The sequence below is a fragment of the Mugil cephalus genome, chromosome 16, assembly GCF_022458985.1.
Source record: "Mugil cephalus isolate CIBA_MC_2020 chromosome 16, CIBA_Mcephalus_1.1, whole genome shotgun sequence".
Taxonomy (NCBI): Eukaryota; Metazoa; Chordata; class Actinopteri; order Mugiliformes; family Mugilidae; genus Mugil; species Mugil cephalus.
The window spans coordinates 6031982-6054102 of record NC_061785.1 but is presented as its reverse complement, the minus strand read 5'-3'; the positions used below and the strand labels follow the sequence as shown (position 1 = coordinate 6054102).

Below are 22121 nucleotides of genomic sequence, written 5' to 3'. Positions count from 1 at the left end.
GGCGCGCCCTGCGCCGGCTGCCACGGGGGTGAATTTTCATGTCACGTCGAGGGAATTTCTTATTCCATTTGCTCGACATTATAATGCTGCATTTATAAACGATACTTTTTTTTCTTTTTTTTTTTCAAAAAAAGCCTATATGTCAAGGGAGTTTGCAGCTCAGTTTTTTTTCTAATAGTTTAAAGTCCTTTGTGGGGATTTTAAAGCACATGTATAAAGAGTGGAGTTACCTCCTTGTTTTTTTGGATGAATCTTCCTATGCAACATCTAAAGTGTCTGGATGACTGAAAGAAAAGCGAAAAAATATCACTTTTACATTCCGTCGTGAGCCGAGTTATCACGCCATAAAACAAACGCTGACAACATCTGATTCAACTAAGACAAAAGCCGCGCTATTACAAGTACGCATTTGTCGTCTCAACCCTGTGCAGACAAACCATCAGCCTCCAGATCTGAATTATACAACGCGCTTTATATAATGCGGTTACAATAGAAGCTCACGTCACGGTAACGTTAACCGCCTTTATTTTCCTACAGTATATGTGCGAAGTTCTCTCCGCCGCACAGAAAAACTTAATATCAAACGTTAACCTACAGACAAAATAAAAGTGCTGGAGGAAGGAATGGAGCTCAATTTGATTTATTATGAGCCCCAAATAAAATCAGACAAAATACTTTAGGAAACAAAAACATTAGTTTGTCCTTTTAAAAGGTAGATCTATATTCTAAACCTGTATTTTGTTCACTTATTGCCCAGTGTCTTGTTTATCACTTTGTGTTTTCTGTGGCCAAGGATAAAGATAAGGGCAGAAAGTGGCCACTAATAGAAGAACTGTGAACAAACAAGGAAAAGGGAAAAAGTTACTTTGAAGGATCAAAAGAAAAGTTGTCATGAATTAAAAATCTATTTTACTTAATTTAGTTGAATTTTGAATAATAGAAACAATATTTATTCAACCTGACCTCACTTAATAAACTCTAAAGAAGTTTTTTATTTTTTTTTTATTTATTTATTTTATCCTTAATTAGGCATCACCAACACGACTTGTCCATGTGTAGGCATGAATTTGCATGAACGTCCTTTTTGTGAAATACTACATTTCAAAGCTTTCTGTTTAATAGTAATGAATAAAGGCGACGGAAAAAAAAAAAAAAAGGTGCAGCCATTTAAGGATAAAGCCGAGAATTTGGTGTCTGCCGCTGCGAGCCATCCATCACGTCCAGAATAAAGGAGTTTTTGCCTGACGGTCGAAATTTATGGTCGCCCTTCTCTGCCCTAATAACTCAAAGCGCTGTGTCAGAGCCTGACAGCCGTTGCCGAAAACAGCACCCCTGTTATCAATCAAAAAACACTTGCATATGTTTAACTTTCGCCTGATCAGCAAGACATTTATAGGCTATTGAGTAATAAGATAAGTGGGTCTATTTCGATGGGAAGAAACGGGGGAAGCTTTAACGATTAATGGCCGCCACGAGAGAGTTTTTTATTTTATAAATTAGACTTGGAATAAAACGCGTGATTCTTTTTTTGGCTTAAATGTTGCGGAAACACGGAGGTTTATTTTTAATTTCCTACAAAAATAAATTAAAATGACACGCTATTAAATCAATATCTGCAGAGGAGTTTGAGCTCTGCGTCTCCAATTAGAAAAGACACACAAATCAAGGCGAACTTAAAAAATAAAAGGCCTCAATTGTGATGGACGGGAAGAGACGCACCTCGTGAATTCTCTTTACAGTAGCTGACCTGAATCTGACTGAGAAGAGGCTAAAAAATAAAAATAAAAAAATAAAATCTGCAGACAGCTGACAGATAGCTGCCGCGCAGGACAGGGAACTGACACATGACAGGCTGCGTGATTGAAAGGAGAAAGTTGGAGAAATGTGAAGCATAGAGATGGATATCCACGCACGTTGGAGGGAGTGTGACCGAAGAGGCCCTCTCACTTGGTTATTTATCACATTTTTTGAGTCACAAGTTCACTAATGTTGCAAACTTCTAGTTAACTACTATCAACTAATTACGGTCTGGTTATCCAAGGAAAACAGAAATGTAAAAAAAAATATAAATAAAAATAAATGCATTAAGAGTTAAAACACCCAATGCACAACATGTCTTTTTTCTACTATTTAGGACATGGCTGCTATAAACCCAGGGGCATTTTGTTAATTATATTTTGTTGACTTCACAAAACGAGGCTTTAGTCACGTCCATTCGCCGGTCAAACTATCCCAAAGCCACACGGGACGCAGAGGGAGCGCATGCGTCGAGGCGCCAATTACGCAAAAGACGCGTATAAAATCTCACCATTAAACGCGCTGCGAGTGTGAAATATGAAATAGACACCCGCGTGAGGAGGAAACGTCACATTACTTCGACCCTCTCTGATCGCGCAGGGATCTCTCTTCGGCTGGGAGGCTGCGAAAGGCAGCGATCCGCGGACTAATTCAGACGCAGCTTCAAAGGAGGCGGAGTGATCCCTCCTGCCCACGACCCACGTAAACCGAGTCCCCTCTCGGACCCACAGCCACACTGTCAGAGCGACGCCAGGGATGAAGCAACGCGGCTGCGAAACGCACGGATTCTGCCCACACACTCCCGAGTCTCTTTTAAGGATTTAAGCTTGTTTTCTCTTTATTTCTGGCAAATGCTGTAACCGTCCGTTTTTTTTTTGAGCGCTGGCTTCTTTTACCCTACACATGCATTTTTCAACCATTTACACGAGAATTGGGTCATGATCACATCGCCCACGGTCTCTGTCCTGAGAAATAGCACGAATCCAGCGTGGGAGAGCGGCTCCTCGGGGGAGAAGGGAGCAGCGAAGATCAGCCAACTGTCCGTCTATAACTCAGTCTCTCCCGCAGACCCCTCTCGCCAAGCCAGTCGGCTTCCCATAAAGGTTTTGAAAATGCTTACGGCTCGGGCAGGACACATTTTACACCCGGAGTACCTTCAGCCTTTACCGTCCACTCCTATCAGTCCCATCGAGGTAAGAAGCACTACAGCGATTTTTTTTTTTTTTTGTGTGTGTGTGTGTGTGTGTGTGTGAAAACGTTTGCGCACACGGGCATTAACTCGCTTTATTTCAAATAAAGTGTTTCGCTGTGTAATCAGTGGACGGGAAAGGCTCAAACCAGACGTTACCGTCTGAGTGTTTTGGACAAATTACGGTCAAGATTTTATGTAGACTGTGTGATTAATTACTGTCTAGAGGGGCGAATAGAACCGAACACGTCCCGTAATGTGAAAATTTTTATTAGTTTTTCGCAGAAAATTGTTGTAAATGCCTTGAATGTTATTTGTGGCAGTACAACAGCCCTATCTTTAATCTCAGGTATATGTTACGCGCGTTCACTCTCACATTATGCTTAGTTGTTTTGAGTTTCATCCCGTGATAAGTTTATGCGCAGTGCGTAAAATACGCGGAACCGACATGTGTGCGTATCTACCAAAAACAAAAAACACGACCCAGTGAGTGTTTTTACTATTATTATCATTATTTTCCATTAATGTTTTGTTTTCTTATTTTCAGCTGGATGCCAAGAAGAGTCCGCTGGCCCTTTTGGCCCAAACGTGCTCTCAGATCGGCAAACCGGACCCGCCGTCGTCCTCCAAGCTGTCCTCTGTAACCTCGAATGGATCTAGTGACAAGGAGGGCAGATCCGGCCCGTTGAAGATGAGTGACATCGGAGCCGACGACAAATCTAGCTTCAAACCTTACTCGAAATCGTCAGACAAGAAGGATTCGAGCAGCAGCAGCCTCAGTGGAGATAAAAACAGTTTCCGAGTGCCTAGCGCCACCTGTCAGCCGTTCACCCCCAGGACAGGCAGCCCCAGCTCCTGCACCTCAGTTTCTCCACTGCCGTCTGATGGCAAAGCGGGGGACAAGGAGGAAAAGAAGGAGTCCGACAGCAATAAAAGCAGCACGACAGAGAACAGCGGCAGCCATAGGATAAGTGGAATTACCTCTGACGGCAACCAGCACCAAGAAAACACATCTGGGTCTAAGACTGTTACATCAGACTCTACGTCCGTAACCTCATCCTCCTCCTCCGTCCTCGGCTCTGGACTGGTGGCCCCCGTGTCCCCCTATAAGCCCGGCCATACAGTTTTTCCCTTGCCACCTGCTGGCATTTCCTATCCTGGAAGTTTAGCGGGTGCGTATGCGGGCTACCCGCAGACGTTCCTCCCTCCCGGAATGACCCTTGACCCCACCAAATCCAGCAGCCAGCTTTTGAGCGCGCAGTTTGCAGCTGCCAGCTCACTGGGATGCAGTAAAGCAGGAACTAGCCCCTTAGCCGGAGCGTCCCCGCCGTCTCTAATGTCCGCCAGTCTGTGTCGAGACCCGTACTGCCTGAGCTACCACTGCTCGAGCCACTTGTCGAGCGCGGCGAGCGCGAACTGCGCGCATGACTCTGCGGCCGCCGCTGCGGCGGCCAACGCGCTCAAGTCCGGATACCCGCTCATGTACCCGACGCACCCGCTGCACGGCGTGCACACCTCGGCCCCGTCTTTCAGCGGACACCATTTATATCCTTACGGGTTTGTGTTGCCCAACGACCCCCTGCCGCACGTGTGCAACTGGGTGTCTGCTAACGGACCTTGCGACAAGCGCTTCTCCTCCTCCGAGGAGCTCCTCAGCCACTTGCGGACTCACACGGCCTTCGCGGGCACGGAGAAGTTGATATCCGGGTACCCGGGGTCAACGTCTCTCGCCAACGCCGCCGCCGCTGCTGCTATGGCTTGTCACATGCACATGCCTCACAATGGCAGCCCGGGGAGCCCCAGCACACTGGCCCTCAGGGGCCCACATCACCCACTCGGACTCAGCAGCCGCTACCACCCCTACTCAAAGAGTCCCCTGCCCACACCAGGGGCTTCTGTGCCGGTTCCTGCTGCCGCTGGAGCATATTACTCCCCGTACGCCTTGTACGGACAAAGACTGACGACAGCCTCGGCCTTAGGATACCAGTAGAGACAAAGAATTATACATTTATAAAAGGAGATTTAGGCCCAATGAGTTTTATATTGTACTTCATGCAGGGACTGGATCCATGTGGGGATGAGTGTATTTATTTGCGATAGCTTCAAGCGTGACTAAAATAAAAAATAATTATAATATACATTTCAAAAGACTCGATGTGCATTATTTTTTTTATTTTATTTTATTTTATTGTATTTTTTTTTTTTTTTTACACAGGAGACAATGCGCTGGTTGCCTGCTGAGCAACACAAAGCTTTAAAATCCCACTTTTTCCTGATGTGGATTTTTTTAGTTTGTCGTGCTGAACTGAATTTCACTGTAAAGCAAGTTATTTTAATTCAGCTCCTACTCAGAGGGATGAGAGGCCTGCCGCGCTGAGGGTTCTGACAGAGTGATGGACATGGAAAATCAATGGGAGCAGCTTCTTCTGAATTGGCATTGATTTATTTTGTGGGGAGCAAAACGTTTCATGAAGCCTTTTTTTTTTTTTTTTTTTTACCTGGATGACATTTTGCTCTCTTTGCATCCAGCCTCTTATTTTCCTCTTAAAGTGGAGATTTGTTAAAAACACACATTTACTTTACGCATAAATTATCAGCTGGCTGAAATAAAGTCAAAGATTTAAGATAATTTAAGAGGAATTTATCACTTCTAATTGATTTTTTTTTTTTTTTTTTTTTTTTTAGCATTAGTTTTGTCTGTTTTTGGACTGTGGAGTGAGATTGAGAGTTTTAAATCAAATATTTATTATAGATTTATTTAACTGACTCACATTTTACTTCTGAACACAAGCCAAACACAAAACCTGCTCCATAAATCCAGCTTTTTCATAACCGTTGTGTTATGTTTTTATGCGTTGCCACGAGGCTGACAGTGGGTTTTTCCAAAGGGACTAAATGTGGAAAACACATAAGTGCAAGGAATATATGAGCCCTGTTTCTCCAAGCATGTATATTTTATGAAGACAAACATTGCTGCCACAGTTTGTACAGTGGGTGTGTGTGTGTGTTTGAGATTGCGAATCTCTTGGGCTCATCAGAACACGCTGAATCCTCTCAATCAAGGGGTCGTGGATTATCGTTTCATTAACGAAGACAAACGAGCCGCAGACATCAACGAGGAGCTCTCCAAACAGAGATTTACGATGACACCGGAACGCGGGACAGTTTTCGCAGCTTTCCTGTGATTGCCGTAATGAAGCCACGAAGCAGAGAGCATGAAATAAAGCGAGGCCCAAACTATTTAATCAGCCCCTTAAAGCAAATCAGCTAAATCAAGCCAACGGTGTCATTATCCATCCTCAGTAAATCAGGCTGTTCTCCAGCAATAAAATCACCATCATTAACGGTCACATGTCATATGCATCAAATCCACCCATCCCTCATGCAGATGAGTCCTAAACATAGCTCGGTGATAGATGGCTGCGAAGCCGCCAACCCACAATTCAGCGCTGCAGCCAGTCGTGCAGCCGTGGAGCCGGCGTGGAATCGCGTGCGACGCATCTCTCTTCATCTACAAACAGAACATTAATATGACGCCAACACGTGGGATCACAAACTTATTTCTCAGCGTTTAATTGATGCGCGACAGGGCAGAGTTAATTCACAACATCCTCTCATCCACGGGCAGATTGAAACCAGTCAATAAATTATTCACTACATTTAATTTTTATCGCAACACGACAGGAAATCACCTGCCACGAAGAGACGATGTGAATTAATATTTACTTGGCGAATCTTTCGAGTGAAATCTAAATTTCCATTTGTTAGAAGTGTCGAGTCAAGAGCGGGATTTTATAACGTTAAAAGTTGATTTGGCATTTAATAAAACAAGAAGGAAATAAGAGACACACAAGTCTTAAAGCGGTCATTAAACGCAAAGAGATTTTTTAAAATTCTAAGAAACTTAAAAGTTCTTGTATAAATGCACCCGTAGCAGTTTAACCTTATCAAGCAATATAAAAACATTTACTAAATATTCAAAATGTGTTGTAACTATGCTGCTTGTACAGAAATATGTTGAGTTTCTCTGCAATATAATAATAAGTCCTGTGGGCTTAGTAATTGTTGGCAAGTATTACACATTACTAAACATGACATGTAAACATACTGACTATAAATTAAAAGGATAAATAGGTTAATGTCTCTAAACTCAGGATGTTAAAATGTAGAAGGTACTGAAAACTAGTTTTACCCAATAGAGTGTTTGTGCAACTGAACTCAATGACATTCATCTGTTGATGTGTTGTGATCTCCTTTCACCAACTTTTAATTCAACCTTTTTTAAAACCAAAACTTTAAAATTAAAGAGGTCTTGAGGTCAGCGGGGGCAGACGCCACATCACGTGCACACGCAGGTAATCGGTGCACGTCTGTTTATTTCATTAGCCGCCTCGGTCCGCCGCACGCGTATCTGTCCAACAATCATAAAGTCCATCCATCTTTCTCCTTGTGACAGAGGATCTCTTTCCCCACGTGTCTGAATGTAAAAGCCTTGTCAGGAGATGAAACACATGTGACTCCGTGTTAAATCACGGGGGCCCGGCCCCACCTGCTCTGCTTTTGAACCGAACTGAGCCGCTGCTTTACACCTGAGGGCGAACGGATCGGCGCATCCCCTTTCGCGGGCTCATGCAAATGTTGAACGTGGCGACTCCTGCCGCACAGCTGCACGCCATGTGCCGGCGCGGCGTCCGCGCTCCGTTCTGCTCGAAGGCCGCGGACATCATCGCTGCCACGCCGACGCCCGCGAGTCATGTATGAAAACACGGATTTTTCAAATCAGCTCGTGCATCAAATACATACATCCACCAGCTGTCAAACACTTGTTACAAATCGTGTAGTCATAATGTATTTAACACCCTTTTGTCAGCGGTATTAATGATCCAATCAAGGGATTTCCACATAGTTACATAAACATTCGCTGCTTTGAATAAACGCTTACGTGCTCTGGAAAGGCAGGCGGACCTCTGTTTACAGAGAGAAAGGGAAAAGCCGATGACCTTTTTTGCATGTTCAATCAGCTGAGAAGTGTGTCTTCCATCATCCAGAGAAACACGGGGATTTATTTTTGCAAGAGAAAGGCTTTCGCTTCTCCAAACAAGCCCCATATTTATCATCACTCCATCATTTCCTCCCTTTGACAAGCAAAGTAAACGGTAGGAATACAGAGTTAAAGCTGGGGTTTTTACCGAGTTGCTGACCTTTGGAGCTTGTCTTGTTCTATTAACGCAAATGAAGGAAATTAGACTGGTGCGCTCGGATTACCTTAATGTGGACAGCTCTGTCTCTCTCTCCCTCTCTCTGTATGTGTGTGCGTGTTCTGTAGATTCGCGGCGAAGTTTGTCTTTTTGAGTTATAAGTCAGTGGATGGGAAACGGAGAAAAGGGGGAATTTGCTCTTTAAGAGAGTCTGTCAACACACAAAGCAGAGGAAAGAGCAACAGTGAGTTAAACAGTGGGCCCTTGTCTTTCAGCACTCAACATGCCCTATAATTTACACACCACTGACAGGGGCCATTTTGAAGTCTGTCATAGGCGGCAAAGTTTTTGTCTCCGAACGTCTTGCTCACAGTGAGTCGACTCCTGCTCTGGCCCGGGTGATTAATGACTTATGGCCTTATTGTGTGGAGGTGGCTAATTAACTACAGGCTGACTGAAGAGACACGCTATAAAAACCCGTCTTTGATAACCCCAACTCTTTTTTTTTTTTTTTTCTCTCTCTCTTCCCCTCCACGTCTTGGCATGTGGAAGCTCTTACTGACAAATTTGCAAGAAGCAGACGAACGTTGAGTAAGATGAATGGCCTCCGAGAACAGTAAACAGCCTTTAATTTAACCGTGTTTAAATGTATGACACACTGGCATTGTGCTTCCTCCGCCGTTCGTGCTTTCTGGTCGGGGAAACGCAGCCAAGGTTCCCCCCGCTGTTGGTTTAAAATTAGGCCCGGCGTATTCATGGCGGGAGCTTTCTCGGCGCTCGGGCTGGCAAACATGTGTTCGTTGCCTCTTTAAGTTTTCAGCGGTGCCTTCAGACTGACATCCTGAGACAAAAACAATCAGTTTCTTCAGCTAACTGCTCTGAACAGGAAGCTCGCATGGAAAGAAAAAAAAAAAGATCCGACACAGTCGTAATCAAATATGATTTTTTTTTTAAAAAACAACAACAAGACAAAGAAAACATTTATTTGTACGTTTCTTTTGCACATTAAAAATACGCCAAAGCCACACAAGCTGTTCTTTAGGCTCAGGCAGAAATTGTGCAGCCATCCCCTCCACTTTATCTCCCCCTTCTTATTATTAGGTTTGTTAACATTGCCGTGTTTGCAGTCATGTCGACAGGCCAACTTAATCAAGTTACTATCGAACTCGTGGGCTTTGCCCAGCATGACAGTTTTAGTGCCAAAATTATTGCCTTGACCTATGAGAGGAAATTAGCCGTGGACACAACTTAGGGACTTTTGTTCCTGCAGATTTTTATTTATTTATTACTAGAGCAGTGATGAAAACAGGCAACAAAAATGTTGGTTCAATAACATAACAAATGAAAAATGCCAAGTGAACCTAAAGCGGTGCAAAATACATAATGCCAGCTGGCAGCGCCGTTACAGGTGATGGACATTTCACTTACCTAAGTCAAATATAACAGACTGCTGTTCATTAATATACAGACGGGCCTGCAGAATCGAGCCTGCCATCTGGTTAAATCGACAGAGTAATCTACAGCTCGTAATTAGAGCTGAGGAGCAGAGTTTCTCTTTAATCTTTTCCAGCTTTCAAAAAAAAAAAAAAAAAAAAAAATCCATCTGCACGGCGCGGCTCATCATTTTTCTCGAAGACAAACGGGTTGTTTTTGTATGATCCAGAATTAGATCAGCGGAAAACAATCAATTGTGTGAAAGGCCCGGGAAAAGGATTGAGTTTTTGATTTGCTTCCCTTGTCTTTAGCTCTTCACCTCTCACTCCCCCTTGCGTGACTGACTTTCGGGGGCCCGTGAGCGTTCCTCCCATGATGCTCTCTGCTCGGCGCCATCGCGCGGCTCAAACTAGGCCCCGTGCCGCTAATGACGAATACGAAAATGCGCCTTAATATAGTGATCTCGCCTCGGCTTCGTTCCCCGTGGCGTTCGAGAACAGATGGTGACCTGTAAGAGTCTGTGACACCAGAACCAAAAACCCCACGCCGAAGACAAAATACTTCGTGTCATCTTTGTCTGCAAATTAGTGCGATGACACAACTGTCAGGTGCCAGCCTCCTGTGGCAGCCCACCCACCCCCCTACACCACCTCCCCTCCCCATTACGGGAGCAGTGATGCTTTCACTGCACGACAAAAGGGAAATGGGTGCATGTTTTTTTATAGGAGACCTGTCTGTCAGCTGGCTCTCAAGTCATAACAAATCACCAGCACTCAGCTGAGGCTGAACATTCAGGGCGTCAGGAGGAAGACGGATGACCTGCAGGCCTTTGAAGTGCTCTGGCAGTTCAGATGGCTCAGCGGCGCTGACAGAGAAATATACACAACAGAGCAACCAATAATGAGAACATTAAACATTCCAGCCACCTGACAGGCTGACAAAAACAGCCTGGCCCCACATCAATCATCCGCTGAGTCATAACCTTGACAATTAGTCCCCTCTGATACTGCCCGTAACCCCTGGGTCTGCGCTGCGCTGTGACTCCACTTAAAGAGGAGCAAACCAAAGGGGCTTAATCTAATTCCTTAATTCTGATTGATAAAGACACAGCAGCGACAGAGACCGCAATATATCGGCCCTGCGGATGATGGATTCGGAATCGGTTGGCAAGCTCTCCGCGAAGTAAATGACTCTCCCAGGATAGATGTGAAAATAGAAAAACGCAGCACATACTGTACTCCAATTATTTCCCTGGCCGCCATTAGAAGATGTTTGAGCGCAAAAATGAATCCAGCATATGTTTATGGCAGTGCCTGCTCAAATATGTGTTTTAATGACACCCCGCAGGCATTTGGAAGCTATATAAACGCTCGGAGCAGAGCCAACAGTTACATTTCAATATAACTCAAAGCACCGAACACGAGTTTAATGTGCGCCTAATGAGGTTAGATGTCCTACATCTGTATCTGCGCAAACATGTGCTAAATGTCAAGTCTGCTATTAGAAAGCTCTATAAATTTCGCTCACTCAAAGACTAAAAGTCATTAATGTTCGAAAAAAGAAATAAGTCCAGCCCTCCTTAAAGCCACGTAAAAAAATATTCTTTCGTCTACACCTCGAATCCGAAGCACATGATCCCGAGAAAGGCGAGGGGCTACGTTGTCATCGCTCTATTCTCTCCCGACTATGTAGTTGCCATATGACAAATGAGCCATGTGAAATGACATTTCCCTTTCGCCTTCACACCTGTATAGAAAAAAAAAAAAAAAAAAAAGGCAAAACATCCGACAGAGGAATTCATGCCAGGACCTCAAAAACTACTGCAGCTCCCTCTGGTTTGAAGAAAGAAGAGGGAGCCGGGCCAATGACTGTTTACAAAAAAACTACCTGAGACGGAGCTGTGGCGTTTCCAAGCCCCGAGGATGATAAATGGCTCCGCTGGCCCTGTGGGACTGCAGACCCAAATGAGGACGGAGCTAATTGCCGTGCGAAATACTTTGGCATGAATGGAAAGAAAATGCAGGGGAGCCACAGCCAAAGAAGGGCCCAGTTGCTGCTGTGAACTTCAAGCTGGCTTTTGCTTACAAGAGTTCACTTGGTGTCCATAAATCATGGACTGCTTACAGCTGAAACTGCCCTTAGTCATCAACATGCAATAGACTGAGTGACAGATTCCATCCTGACTACATTAGCCCCCAGTTCAAACGAGGCTCCTTAAAAAAAAAAAAAAAAAAAAAAAAATCTCCTACCATCTTGAACCTCACAGGAAATGAAAACCAGATGGCTGAGGGTTGCTGTGTATAACATAAAGCTGAGCTCATAAGAGAGAAAAAGACAGTCTTGAAAAAAAAAAAAAAAAAAAAGAGAGAGTGTATACATTGTTGAAGGAAATGACAGGGGTCAATTTGAGGTACCCAGGGTTTTTGATATCCTTCAAGCGCGCTGCTTCAGATATGGTTTTATCCCGAGGCTGTGATCTGCAGCACATTACTCATTTTGCAACTGACAGGAGAATTGAAATGTGGTTCGAGTGGGTCTACATCCACACAGGTGAGAGCACACTTGAACTGCACAACACCCCCAGAGTGCACCCTTTAACCCCACCACAAAGACAAAACAAAGGTGTTTTTATTTATTTTTTTAACTGTGTAAGGATTTAAAAGTTTGCAGTCTGCACTAGTGATGTGACAATTATTTATTGACCTCAACTGAAATAAGTTAATAAGAACATTATATTATTATATTTTAGTTACTGTCAACAAAACATAAGAAAAGACTAGAGTTATTTAAGTTTCTTTATGTTCTATTGAGTATAACTGAAGTGGCCGGGGACCCAGATAAGCGGATGGCTGATAGGTCTTCAAAAGGGGATCCACGACCCCTAGGGGTTCGCAGAGGTACTGCAACGGGGTCGCAAAAAATTTTTAGTTGACGAGATATTTATTATACATTTTCTATTTTTCCCCAACAATTTTCTGGCACAGCCACCCTATGTTTGAAATAATTTTTTTTAAAAATTAGGGCCCGTGTAGTGTTTCATAGCTTAATACTGAATGCAAAATGATGATAATAATGTATATTTACAAACAGCACTACTTAATCTCTCCATCAGTTTGAGTCCTTGGCCTGAAAAACATGAAGACTCCTGGTATAGCTCATTAACAAAGGTCAAAGAATTCATCTACGTGAGGATGTAGCTGCTTTTGATGCCATTTGATGCCATTTGAAAAGGAAACTGGAATATCACCAAACTTATCCTTCAAGTATCTTTAGTCTTGTTAAGTGGCGATTTTGAATCACAAGGGACAAAAAAAGGACCAGGTTTGACGTTCAAAAGCTTCATTTACCTGAATTACTTATAATCTTCTAACTACTTTCTACCAAATAAAACTTTGTTTTAAGTTTTTAGTCATGTTAGCATGGCCTTAAGGCACAGATCCAATAAATCCAAGAGATAAAGGTTTTCAATTGTCTTATAATCTGGTGAATTGTACTGTCACATGTCTCAAGTCTGCGTCACCATTAAATCTAACACCTAAATCAGTCTGATATCCCTATTAAACCAACACATCAGGGTTTCTGTTCATGACCCATATCCACACATCTTCAAAGAAGTCTTCCGTGTCTTCTTCTCATTAATAGTTTGTTACTCAGATAAAAACAAATATCTCCAAAGACGGAACAAAAGCCTGCAGGTAATCGGAGTGATCCATCATCTCGCTGCTAATGTTTATTTCTATCGAACATTGTGCAACGTCCTCCATTGATGATGCTTCCTTGATTACAGTGGTTCTGATTTAAGCCAGAGGGAACGCAAGCTGGTTAATTCAGTGGAAAAGGCCTATCAGTGGACTAACCAGTCGCTGGCTCGTATTTATCTTTATTTCATTCAACGACGTCTGTTTTCTACAAATCCGGCCCATCAGGATGTCTACTATTTACCACAGGTGGTTAAAACAAATAATGCAATAATGTTAAACAGACTTTTTACAGCATAATGAAACTGATATTTTTGTCTTCGGAACAAACCCATAACTCCTGGTTTAGTACCAAATCAGTGTACCTGACATATACCACTTATTTATCATGTGCTTTGTAATCACTTTGATCAAACTCTTCCCCCCTGGGGATTCTTTCAATACATATTAAATTCCTTCAATTTATAATAGGTCTAAATATTTACTGGTAAATGCTTGCTCATGTGCCTAAGTACTACCAGCCTAATTAGACCTTTAAAGTGTTCCATTTATAATCTATAATATACAGGCCGTGGAGCACATTATACTCAGATTGTTAAGTAGACATCAAAGAAACACCACAAAGAGCCTCATGTGGACAGGGAGAGCTGCAGTACACTGGAAAGCAATTTATAGAGCAAAGTAAGCCTTTGTTTTTAATAACAGTGATTTATATGTATTTATCCCAGGAATTTCTACTTCACAATAGATTCCTTATGCAAGCTGCAGTGGATTATTTCTTTCTAGCCACCATCGAGCCGACCTATGAAATATACCCACCTGCCGTTGCGGCCATAACATTATTTGTGTCTTTATTTTTATGACAAAAATCTGCTTGTGACTCACTTTAATTCAACTGCACGAACCGGAGACGCAATCTGGTTTTCATGTTCTCTGGCTCAAAAACACCTGCCCTGTTCTCACAGCTAATATATTAAGTAGTAAGTGCCTGAGCAGATGTTGGGAGGTCAGCGGGGGGAGTCCGGGGGCCCTATAGAACACACAATATTTATTGGACTGGATCAGAAGGCAATGACATGAGCCGTCTTCCCTCTTGATAAATCACGCTTTGCATACAGGTAGAAGCCAGGACACACTCTGCCTTTCCTAGAAACACCCTTTTCCAATTTGTCAGCCCGTAAATTGCCACAGAGGCCCGATCAGGTAAAGCGGGTTGCCAATCACGGAGGAACCTCTCGCGAAGCCATGTGAGGAAAAGCCAGTCCAACTTTCTCTGTGGAAACTGTAACACACACTGGAATCTTTTATTTGTGTTTGCTTTGCAGTCATTCGCCGAGATCAAAGCTCGGAGCTTACGGCCTCGGTGTCAGCCCAAGACATCGGTGACATCTCCCATTCACGCCGCATCTTCTCCTCACATCTCACATGCGCTCAGTCGTCACATCCCACAACAAAGAGAGACGCCCCGAGTTATCATCCATCAAACCGAGCCTTTTATGGCCCATCAAAAGACAATGAGCTGCCAGAGTGAAAGGAGTGTTGGCAACGTGAAGTGACAGCCAATACTCCAGACACAGTTTAAACAGTGCTGGAAATGAGAGAACTACATAATGTTTGGGTAATTTGCGAGAATTAGATATCATGATTCATCTTTACGAAAGGAAGGAGAGTCGAAAGTACAACACAACACGTTCCGATGGTTCAGGCATCTCAGTTTACTTTGGTTTTGAAGTATGGGCTTTTTTCAGACTAGAATGGTTTGTTTTCAAACACCGTCACAAGGCTTTAACGCCTTGGTTCTAAGGTATGGGCTACATGTCGAGATACAAAACAGACCCTCCAGGCTTATTTTCCCTCAAAGACATCCCATTTATTCCATCTACTATCAAAGCAAGGGAGGTTTAAGGATAAATGGAGCTACTGGCAGCATAGTACATCATTGTGCACAATAAAAGACTTGCAACATAAACCATCCAGAGTTCTCTGTATGTTATCTCCCATGGATTATTCCTCTCAAGTCAACCATCAAGCACCGCGGCTATGGCATCATGCACCGAAGCTGGTGGTGCAGCATGCAGCGCACATTTTGCCTAAGTGTTCGGCAGCAGCAGAGGGAAATGGGACACCGGCGTGATTATACTGTATCCTGTCTGCTCCTGATTTATTGTGACAGCAGTAACTCCCTGCAGAACCATGTCGTCAGGTGCTAGGACTAGTGCTGCGTAAGATACTCGATAGGCTCCGGGCTTTCAGTAAAGACCTTGTGAGAAAAGTCTCCGGGGACGCCGCAGAGAACGCTCAAAATCTTCATTACTGAATATACAAGCGCGCATCGACTAATGGCGAGCGGAAACGGACCATTCACGTTTGGCTCGCAAAGCTAACAGCTGGGAATTTTTTTTTTTTTTTTTTTTTTTTTTCAAACCAGAAGAATCGTCCCTCATATAATATGCTGCTTTAAAAAGTGGGGAACATGTGGGTATGTGAGATAAGAGATAAATCAGCTCCCCCAGGGGAATTCGAGGAGGATGCATATCTGCACATGAACACATTAAAACATTTAAGACCCTTTTTTCTGTAACCACAACTACAACTTTAGGGAGTTGCTTGGCACCATCTTTGCTGATGAGCAGTTGTTGCTGAAGTGAGTGTGTTCAGCACTCTTAGAGATTACTTGTGAATAAATCATTGTCAGCAGGAGCATAATTTTCCCCCCTAAACACTGAACAGAAATCATTTGTCCTTTTTTTTTTTTTTAAGATGTGACATTAGTCTTTCTGTAATGTACCTAGAGACCACAAACAAATAATTAAAGCTAAGAAAACTTATTTGTGTATGTGTATGCCTCAACTTATTTAACATTCTGGTGACAAATCTGTACTCATTCATCTTTTAGTTTCATTCTGAACACTAAAAGCGGACTGATTCAAAAAGTAATGTTTGTGTTTTACATAACCTTATTTTTGTGGATGAAAGAAAAGAAAAACACAACATGTTGACTAAGAGATATTCTCCCACCATTTATAATAAGTTTGCATTTTTTCCAAATATGAGCAGCTTCTACTTTTGCATTGCATTGTGGGAAAATACAATCCATGTAAGACACGAGAAAAGTGGTAAATCAGACTAGATGTGTACTAAATAGTAGTGAAACTAGGACCACACATCGGCTCTTCTTTCTGAAGGTGTACAACTTTTATTTCAGTAAAGTACCTAAAGACTATCGAAATAAATGATTTAAGGGAAGAAAAGCTAAATTATTCATATGTGTTATTCCTCTTTCTAGAGGAAGGACAAATCTGTTCCAGTTTCATATTAGACAATAAAAGTAACACAGCGTCTCTATTTACACTGTATATTCACAGACTTACTACATTCATATGTAATTCTGACTGCATATAAAATGGTACGTATATTTATTCTTTGTTGCAAACATTCATTTGTTATATTTTTTTGTATTGTGTTGCTGTAACAACTATTCAATCAATAAAGTATATCTAATCTATTGAATTTTGATGAAAAGTGATGTTTTGATAAATTGATACAAGGAAAATGTTTATATAAACTATATCTTTCCTTTTTGTACTTACGGGTAATTCACTTATATGTTCTCTGATATATTTCGAGAGGTTTCACCACCATCACTGATAAGTTGAAGATTCCCAGTCATCCAGGACACGGTATATTTTGATTATTGAGTATAAAGGTATATGTAGGTGGCTTCTCCGGCTCTTCAGGCCAAGATAACCCCAATAAGTCTAATTGCCTTTGTTTTGCTTTGCTTTAGAAATCCTCAGTAAGTTTTAATATTTATCAGTTAATATTTGTCATATATCTTCTTCTATATTCTTTGGAGCATTGCATGATGGGAAGCTACACTCAAAACCTACATGTCAATATCCACATCCATATCGCATACTAATTCATAGCCTTCTTTTGATGTTATATATATATATATATTTAACTACTAGTTAGAATCTATCTCCAAACCTCCAAGTGGTTGCTTTTGAATGTTTTTGACAGATCTAAGATTAAAAACACTCGTATCCTTTAATGGTTAGGGTTAAGTTAGGTCAGGTTAAGGGTGTCATAAAGAATGCGTTAGAGGAGGAATGTCATTGTGTGTCATGAAAGGCCATTGTCCTTGAGCAGCTGTCACTTTATTGTTTTAATGTTTTACTGTTATATTGCTCATTTATGTGTCATGTACCCGTTTTATATCGCTTTTGATTTTGTAAGGCTGGAACCTTGGCCAGGTCTCTCCTGTAAAAGAGATTTCCAGTCTCAATGGGACTTCCTGGTTAAATAAAACAAAAGAAAAATACATGTTGTGGCTACAAGCAGCATCTATAGTCATTTACTAAACCAGTCTTCAATCGGATGTGACATTATATCTTCATAAATGCGTCTGAACTGCTTCCTTGTGGAAGTCGGTGTGCGTGGACACTGACCAGGAGCTTCTCGGGCTCATGGTTTGGGGTTACGTGGGGTCGCGGGCGTTTATATCTCAGGGGTCTTGTCAGCTCCCAGAGGTGCAGATGAACGACTGAAGGAGCCACTTCTAGAGTCTGGACACAGGGATTAAGTTCCACGGCGACTGCATGTGATCATCCCTTGTGTTCAACACTGGAACATCTTAATCACTGCTTATCGCTCCGCTGTCTGGCATCACATGACGTTGCGCAGCCCGGTGCTATTTCTGGGACGCCAGTAAACCTTTTCTCCGTGCGCTTCTCCTCTTTGTTTCGTAAATCCCCACTCCCTGCTGTGAAAATTGCATTACACTTGTTGTAATTAGATACTCTGCAGTAAATTATTCACGATAATATCTCGTTTTGTGGGCCCCTTGAGAATTAATTGAAAATATACTTAATTAACGCTTTCATTAAAGGAAATGCGCGACTCTTTTGTCAGACATGCAATTGTTTAATATACGTTTGTCTCGGACAAAGGGGGTAAGAAAATACAGGCTGCAGCGGTATCACCTGAACGCAGCACTTTGTCCACGAAGGGAGCCATTATTCAGAATAAATGGATTATCAGGGAAACCAGCATAAATGACTCAATAAAACTGTTAAGCAGCCAGCCAGCAGTGGCCAACGTGATTAATCGCGGGCGTTCCAGGATTGGATTTATTTTGTCTTTTATTTCTCCTTTAATGACTGGCCGCGAACACCGCTCTTCATACATCGCCCGTGTTTCCAGATTACTGGTGACTAATGAGGATTCAAAATGGCTGTTATCTGCATTAATGTCTTTTTATTTGAAAAGTCAATATTGCCCACGTGTGCGTGAGGAATATTTTAGTGAGAGCGACTTGCAGCGAGCCTCCCAATTAAAAAGGGTTTTTGGGAAAACATTAAGGTGCACTCGCTTTTACGTAGTACACAGGTGTATCATTACATTTATAATCTTCTACTTTTGACACACTGCTTTACATCAGAAGGTTTTGCTTCTCTGCTTAGAAGTATATTTAACATCCTTTCAGTACGTCTGAATTATTAAAAGCCTCCGCGAGTGTGTTGTCACGTATTTTCTCCACAGAGGATCAATGTTCTGCATTCGTGGGATAAATGAAGCTATACTTTACATGCTGCTGTTTTCAAAGCCCATGGAGGTACAGTATATTCTTAGGCGGAGGGTTCTTGGAAACCCTTGTGCAGAGGCAGGAGGCATAGCTCAATTTAATGAAAGAGTCCAGCTCGGTAATGACCCCAGTGATTCATATATTCATAAAAGAAATCAATCCCACATCAGCTAAGTGCAGAAACAGGATCTTGTGCAGCCTTAAATCTTAGCATTGTGCAATATGCATTAAATTGTGAGTTTAAGCCAGAGCACTTCATTGATGTGCACAGTAAGACAGATGAAGTTCATTACAGAGTTGAAAACAGGTATGAAGACAAAACACCGACTGCAATAACTGGCTTTGAAGAGAATGTAAAGCACGGGCCCAAGGCGGTGCTTTGTCAGACTGGACTGTTGTGCCACCAGACTGTTGTTCTTTCCATCTATGATTTAACACAGCTGAGCACGGCTCGATGGCACCCGGGAGAGAGCTTGATTTTCATGTTTGCCAATCTTCCTTTATACCTGCCCTCGGTGACCATAAATACACTTTTATGCCTCCCGGTGAAATGCTTAAAGAAGCAGTTTGTCCAAGTCCTGCGTAGACTCGCGTGGTAATATTCCTGACTGATGACAACAGCAAAGTTTAGAAGATACCCTTGAGGGTTCTCCAATCTCGTTTGTTTGGGAGTTTTACATTTGAGCATAATTCCCGCTCGACTGTATTTATGTGGCATTTAGAGTCCTCCGCTCTGAATCTTTTGTTCCCACAGATCACTAATGAGGGAGAGCACCGTCATTGGTCAATTTTTTATCTCAAATAGGGACATTTTGTGTGGTCACCCCACACCAGGAGTGTGAGCTCCAATAAATGAATTGCCCTAGGTCAGCATTATTAATGGATGTAGGCTGTGTGTATATACTTTTGTGTGAATATTTACAATAACTTTTACAGCAAAGGTAAAAAAGTAAAGAAAGTATGGGATTAAGATCGTGACATAATTCAAAACTGTACCTGCAAGCTGCAATTCTTTTTAAATTGGAAGTCGGCCATATTAAGTCACTTGTCACTACATGATGGGCACAATGCACTAAGGGTTGCACAAGTTGTTATGTGGTGAAAGTCAAGTCAACACAGACTAGTCTCTGATGACGTCACTCATACAAACCCAGTAAAAAGTCGTGCTTTGCAACAATGAAATCTATATTCTAGACCTGGATACATATGCTGAGAACAGACGGCTCATGAGCAGCTGTGAGCTGCAGATGTGTATAGACTGTATAAAAACAGGCTGCAACTCAGCACCATCAATAGTATTTAACAAAAGAAAAAAAAACATATTTGAAAAGTATAGAAAATTGTAAGAAAATCCTTTTAGATTGATGAGTAGACACATTATGAATGCACAGATTTCTGTTTGTTGGTTCTTATGCATATTCATATATGTATGTATGTATGCATGCAGGTACATACACATGTGTATGTGGGTATTGTATATGTGTATGTATGTCTATGCAGATGTCTGTATGTATATACGTACATATATATGTATCATGAAACACTTTTCGATCAGCAATTCGATCTTTATTTATGTATTAACTTTTGTATATGTTTGCGATAGTGTGAAGATTTCTGATGCTGACTGAAATAAATTACTTTCATTAACTCACATTCATTCATTCATTTATTCAATAGTACTCCACAGTGTGCTAGAAGATGGGATAGTGCAGCCGGGTTAAAAAATGTGGTATTTCTAGTAACTTTGACAATAAAATTCTCCAACAAATAGTTGATTAACTGCTGCTAGTTTGCTGCAATGACCCATTGGACTCCTCATCTGTCTTCTAGGAGGCGTCCATGTTGTTATTGTCACGTGATCAGTGACTAGTTGACAAGGCCCAGCAGTGACTATTCAACCCCTACGGACTTAGCTTAGACAGATTTTAATGATCCTCAAGGGACATTAATTGGTAAAAGAAATACTAAAAACACAATCAAGATTTTAAAAAGATGAAGTCAACCACTGTGTCAACATAGCGTAGCTGGTCACGCTTGGCTTTTTAGTCTTACTATTACTAACTTGCATGCATATATTCTGTTTCAAAACACTTATAACAAAAAAAAATTTAATGTGTGCTCGTGTGTCATTACCTGCAAAAAAAATTCAAACTAAGGGACTCACTTATGAAGTCATTGTGCTACAGTGCTACCAACAGTCACAACCTTCTTCACATACTTGTCCGACCATAGCGTAAAGTTTTCAAATTGTCTCTTCTATCTGACAGCTGTTTCAAAGAAGCACATTTAACTGCCAGCGCAAGATTTATTGTGAGCGCTGTCACCATCTCACCACCTGTTAACCATTCCGGATACTATACTAAGGCCGACTGACTGGGAGGTCTGTGTACAAAATGTAATGACCCTCTGCCAAAATAAAACCCCACTGAGCTATACATAGGGAAGTGTTCTGTTAGCTTTTTCTGCAGGCGATATATGGCAGCACCATGACAGAGAGAAGTCATCCCACCCAGCAGATCTAAACTATCATAAATAACTCCCATCACAGAGATGGCTGAGTCAGAGCAGATTTCTTTATATATACATGTGTATATATATATAGATAGATAGATATAGATATATAGATATATACACAAACAAACGTCTCTAAATATGATGGTGTATTTACTTTCAGCGGAAGTCAATGAAGTTAAGAGTTTTGTCAAGGGTAATTGATAGTAGTATCACAGTACATTGCTTTGTGATACACATCCATCAAATACTGTGTAAATAATGTAATTTAACATCTGTTGGAGGCTGAGATTGTTGAGAAGAATCTCTTATGAGTTAATGAGAAAACAAACAGAAACAAATGGGGCAAAGCCTGAATGAAGCTTTTGGCTTTAGTTGATGCATTTTGATGGTTATTTTGATTTTTCCAAATAAACAGTCTGGACTTAGATTGCACATAGCGCTGTATGGGTTTCCGCCGTCATTCCCTTACTATGATTCCATGCTTTATATGAGTTTTGTTTTTTGGGGCTCAGAAGGAAAACGCTGTATCATTTCATTTCACTGCTAAGTCTGAATTCTACATTTTTCTGTGCAGGCTGGTGATCCAACTACAACTTGGTGGTTATACATTTAAAATACCTTGAAGAGTTGTTTCAAATACTTTTAATTCATGCACAGTACGCATGATTTCTTGTCCTTATGTCCTTATGGCGCAGTAAAATCCA

At 41.8% G+C, this 22121-nt stretch overlaps 1 protein-coding gene and 1 long non-coding RNA gene across 3 annotated transcripts in view; one reads left to right on the top strand and one right to left on the bottom strand.

Annotated features, from left to right (window-relative positions):
• The window catches only part of LOC125022204, a 109826-nt gene that overhangs the window by 73044 nt on the left and 14661 nt on the right, over window positions 1-22121 (bottom strand). The window lies entirely within an intron of this gene.
• LOC125022201 (zinc finger protein 503-like) lies at window positions 2336-5126 on the top strand. The gene is made up of 2 exons (XM_047608635.1): window positions 2336-2990; window positions 3534-5126. The coding sequence occupies exons 1-2, from the start codon at window positions 2736-2738 to the stop codon at window positions 4974-4976; spliced, it is 1698 nt and encodes a 565-aa protein (XP_047464591.1). The 5' UTR covers window positions 2336-2735; the 3' UTR covers window positions 4977-5126.

What these genes read in the sequence shown, in the direction of transcription:
- LOC125022201 (XM_047608635.1), top strand. Translation starts at nt 2,736, where the DNA reads ATGATCACATCGCCCACGGTCTCTGTCCTGAGAAATAGCACGAATCCA. An exon ending in CTCCTATCAGTCCCATCGAG is followed by an intron (nt 2,991 to 3,533) that starts GTAAGAAGCACT and finishes TCTTATTTTCAG; the next exon opens with CTGGATGCCAAGAAGAGTCC.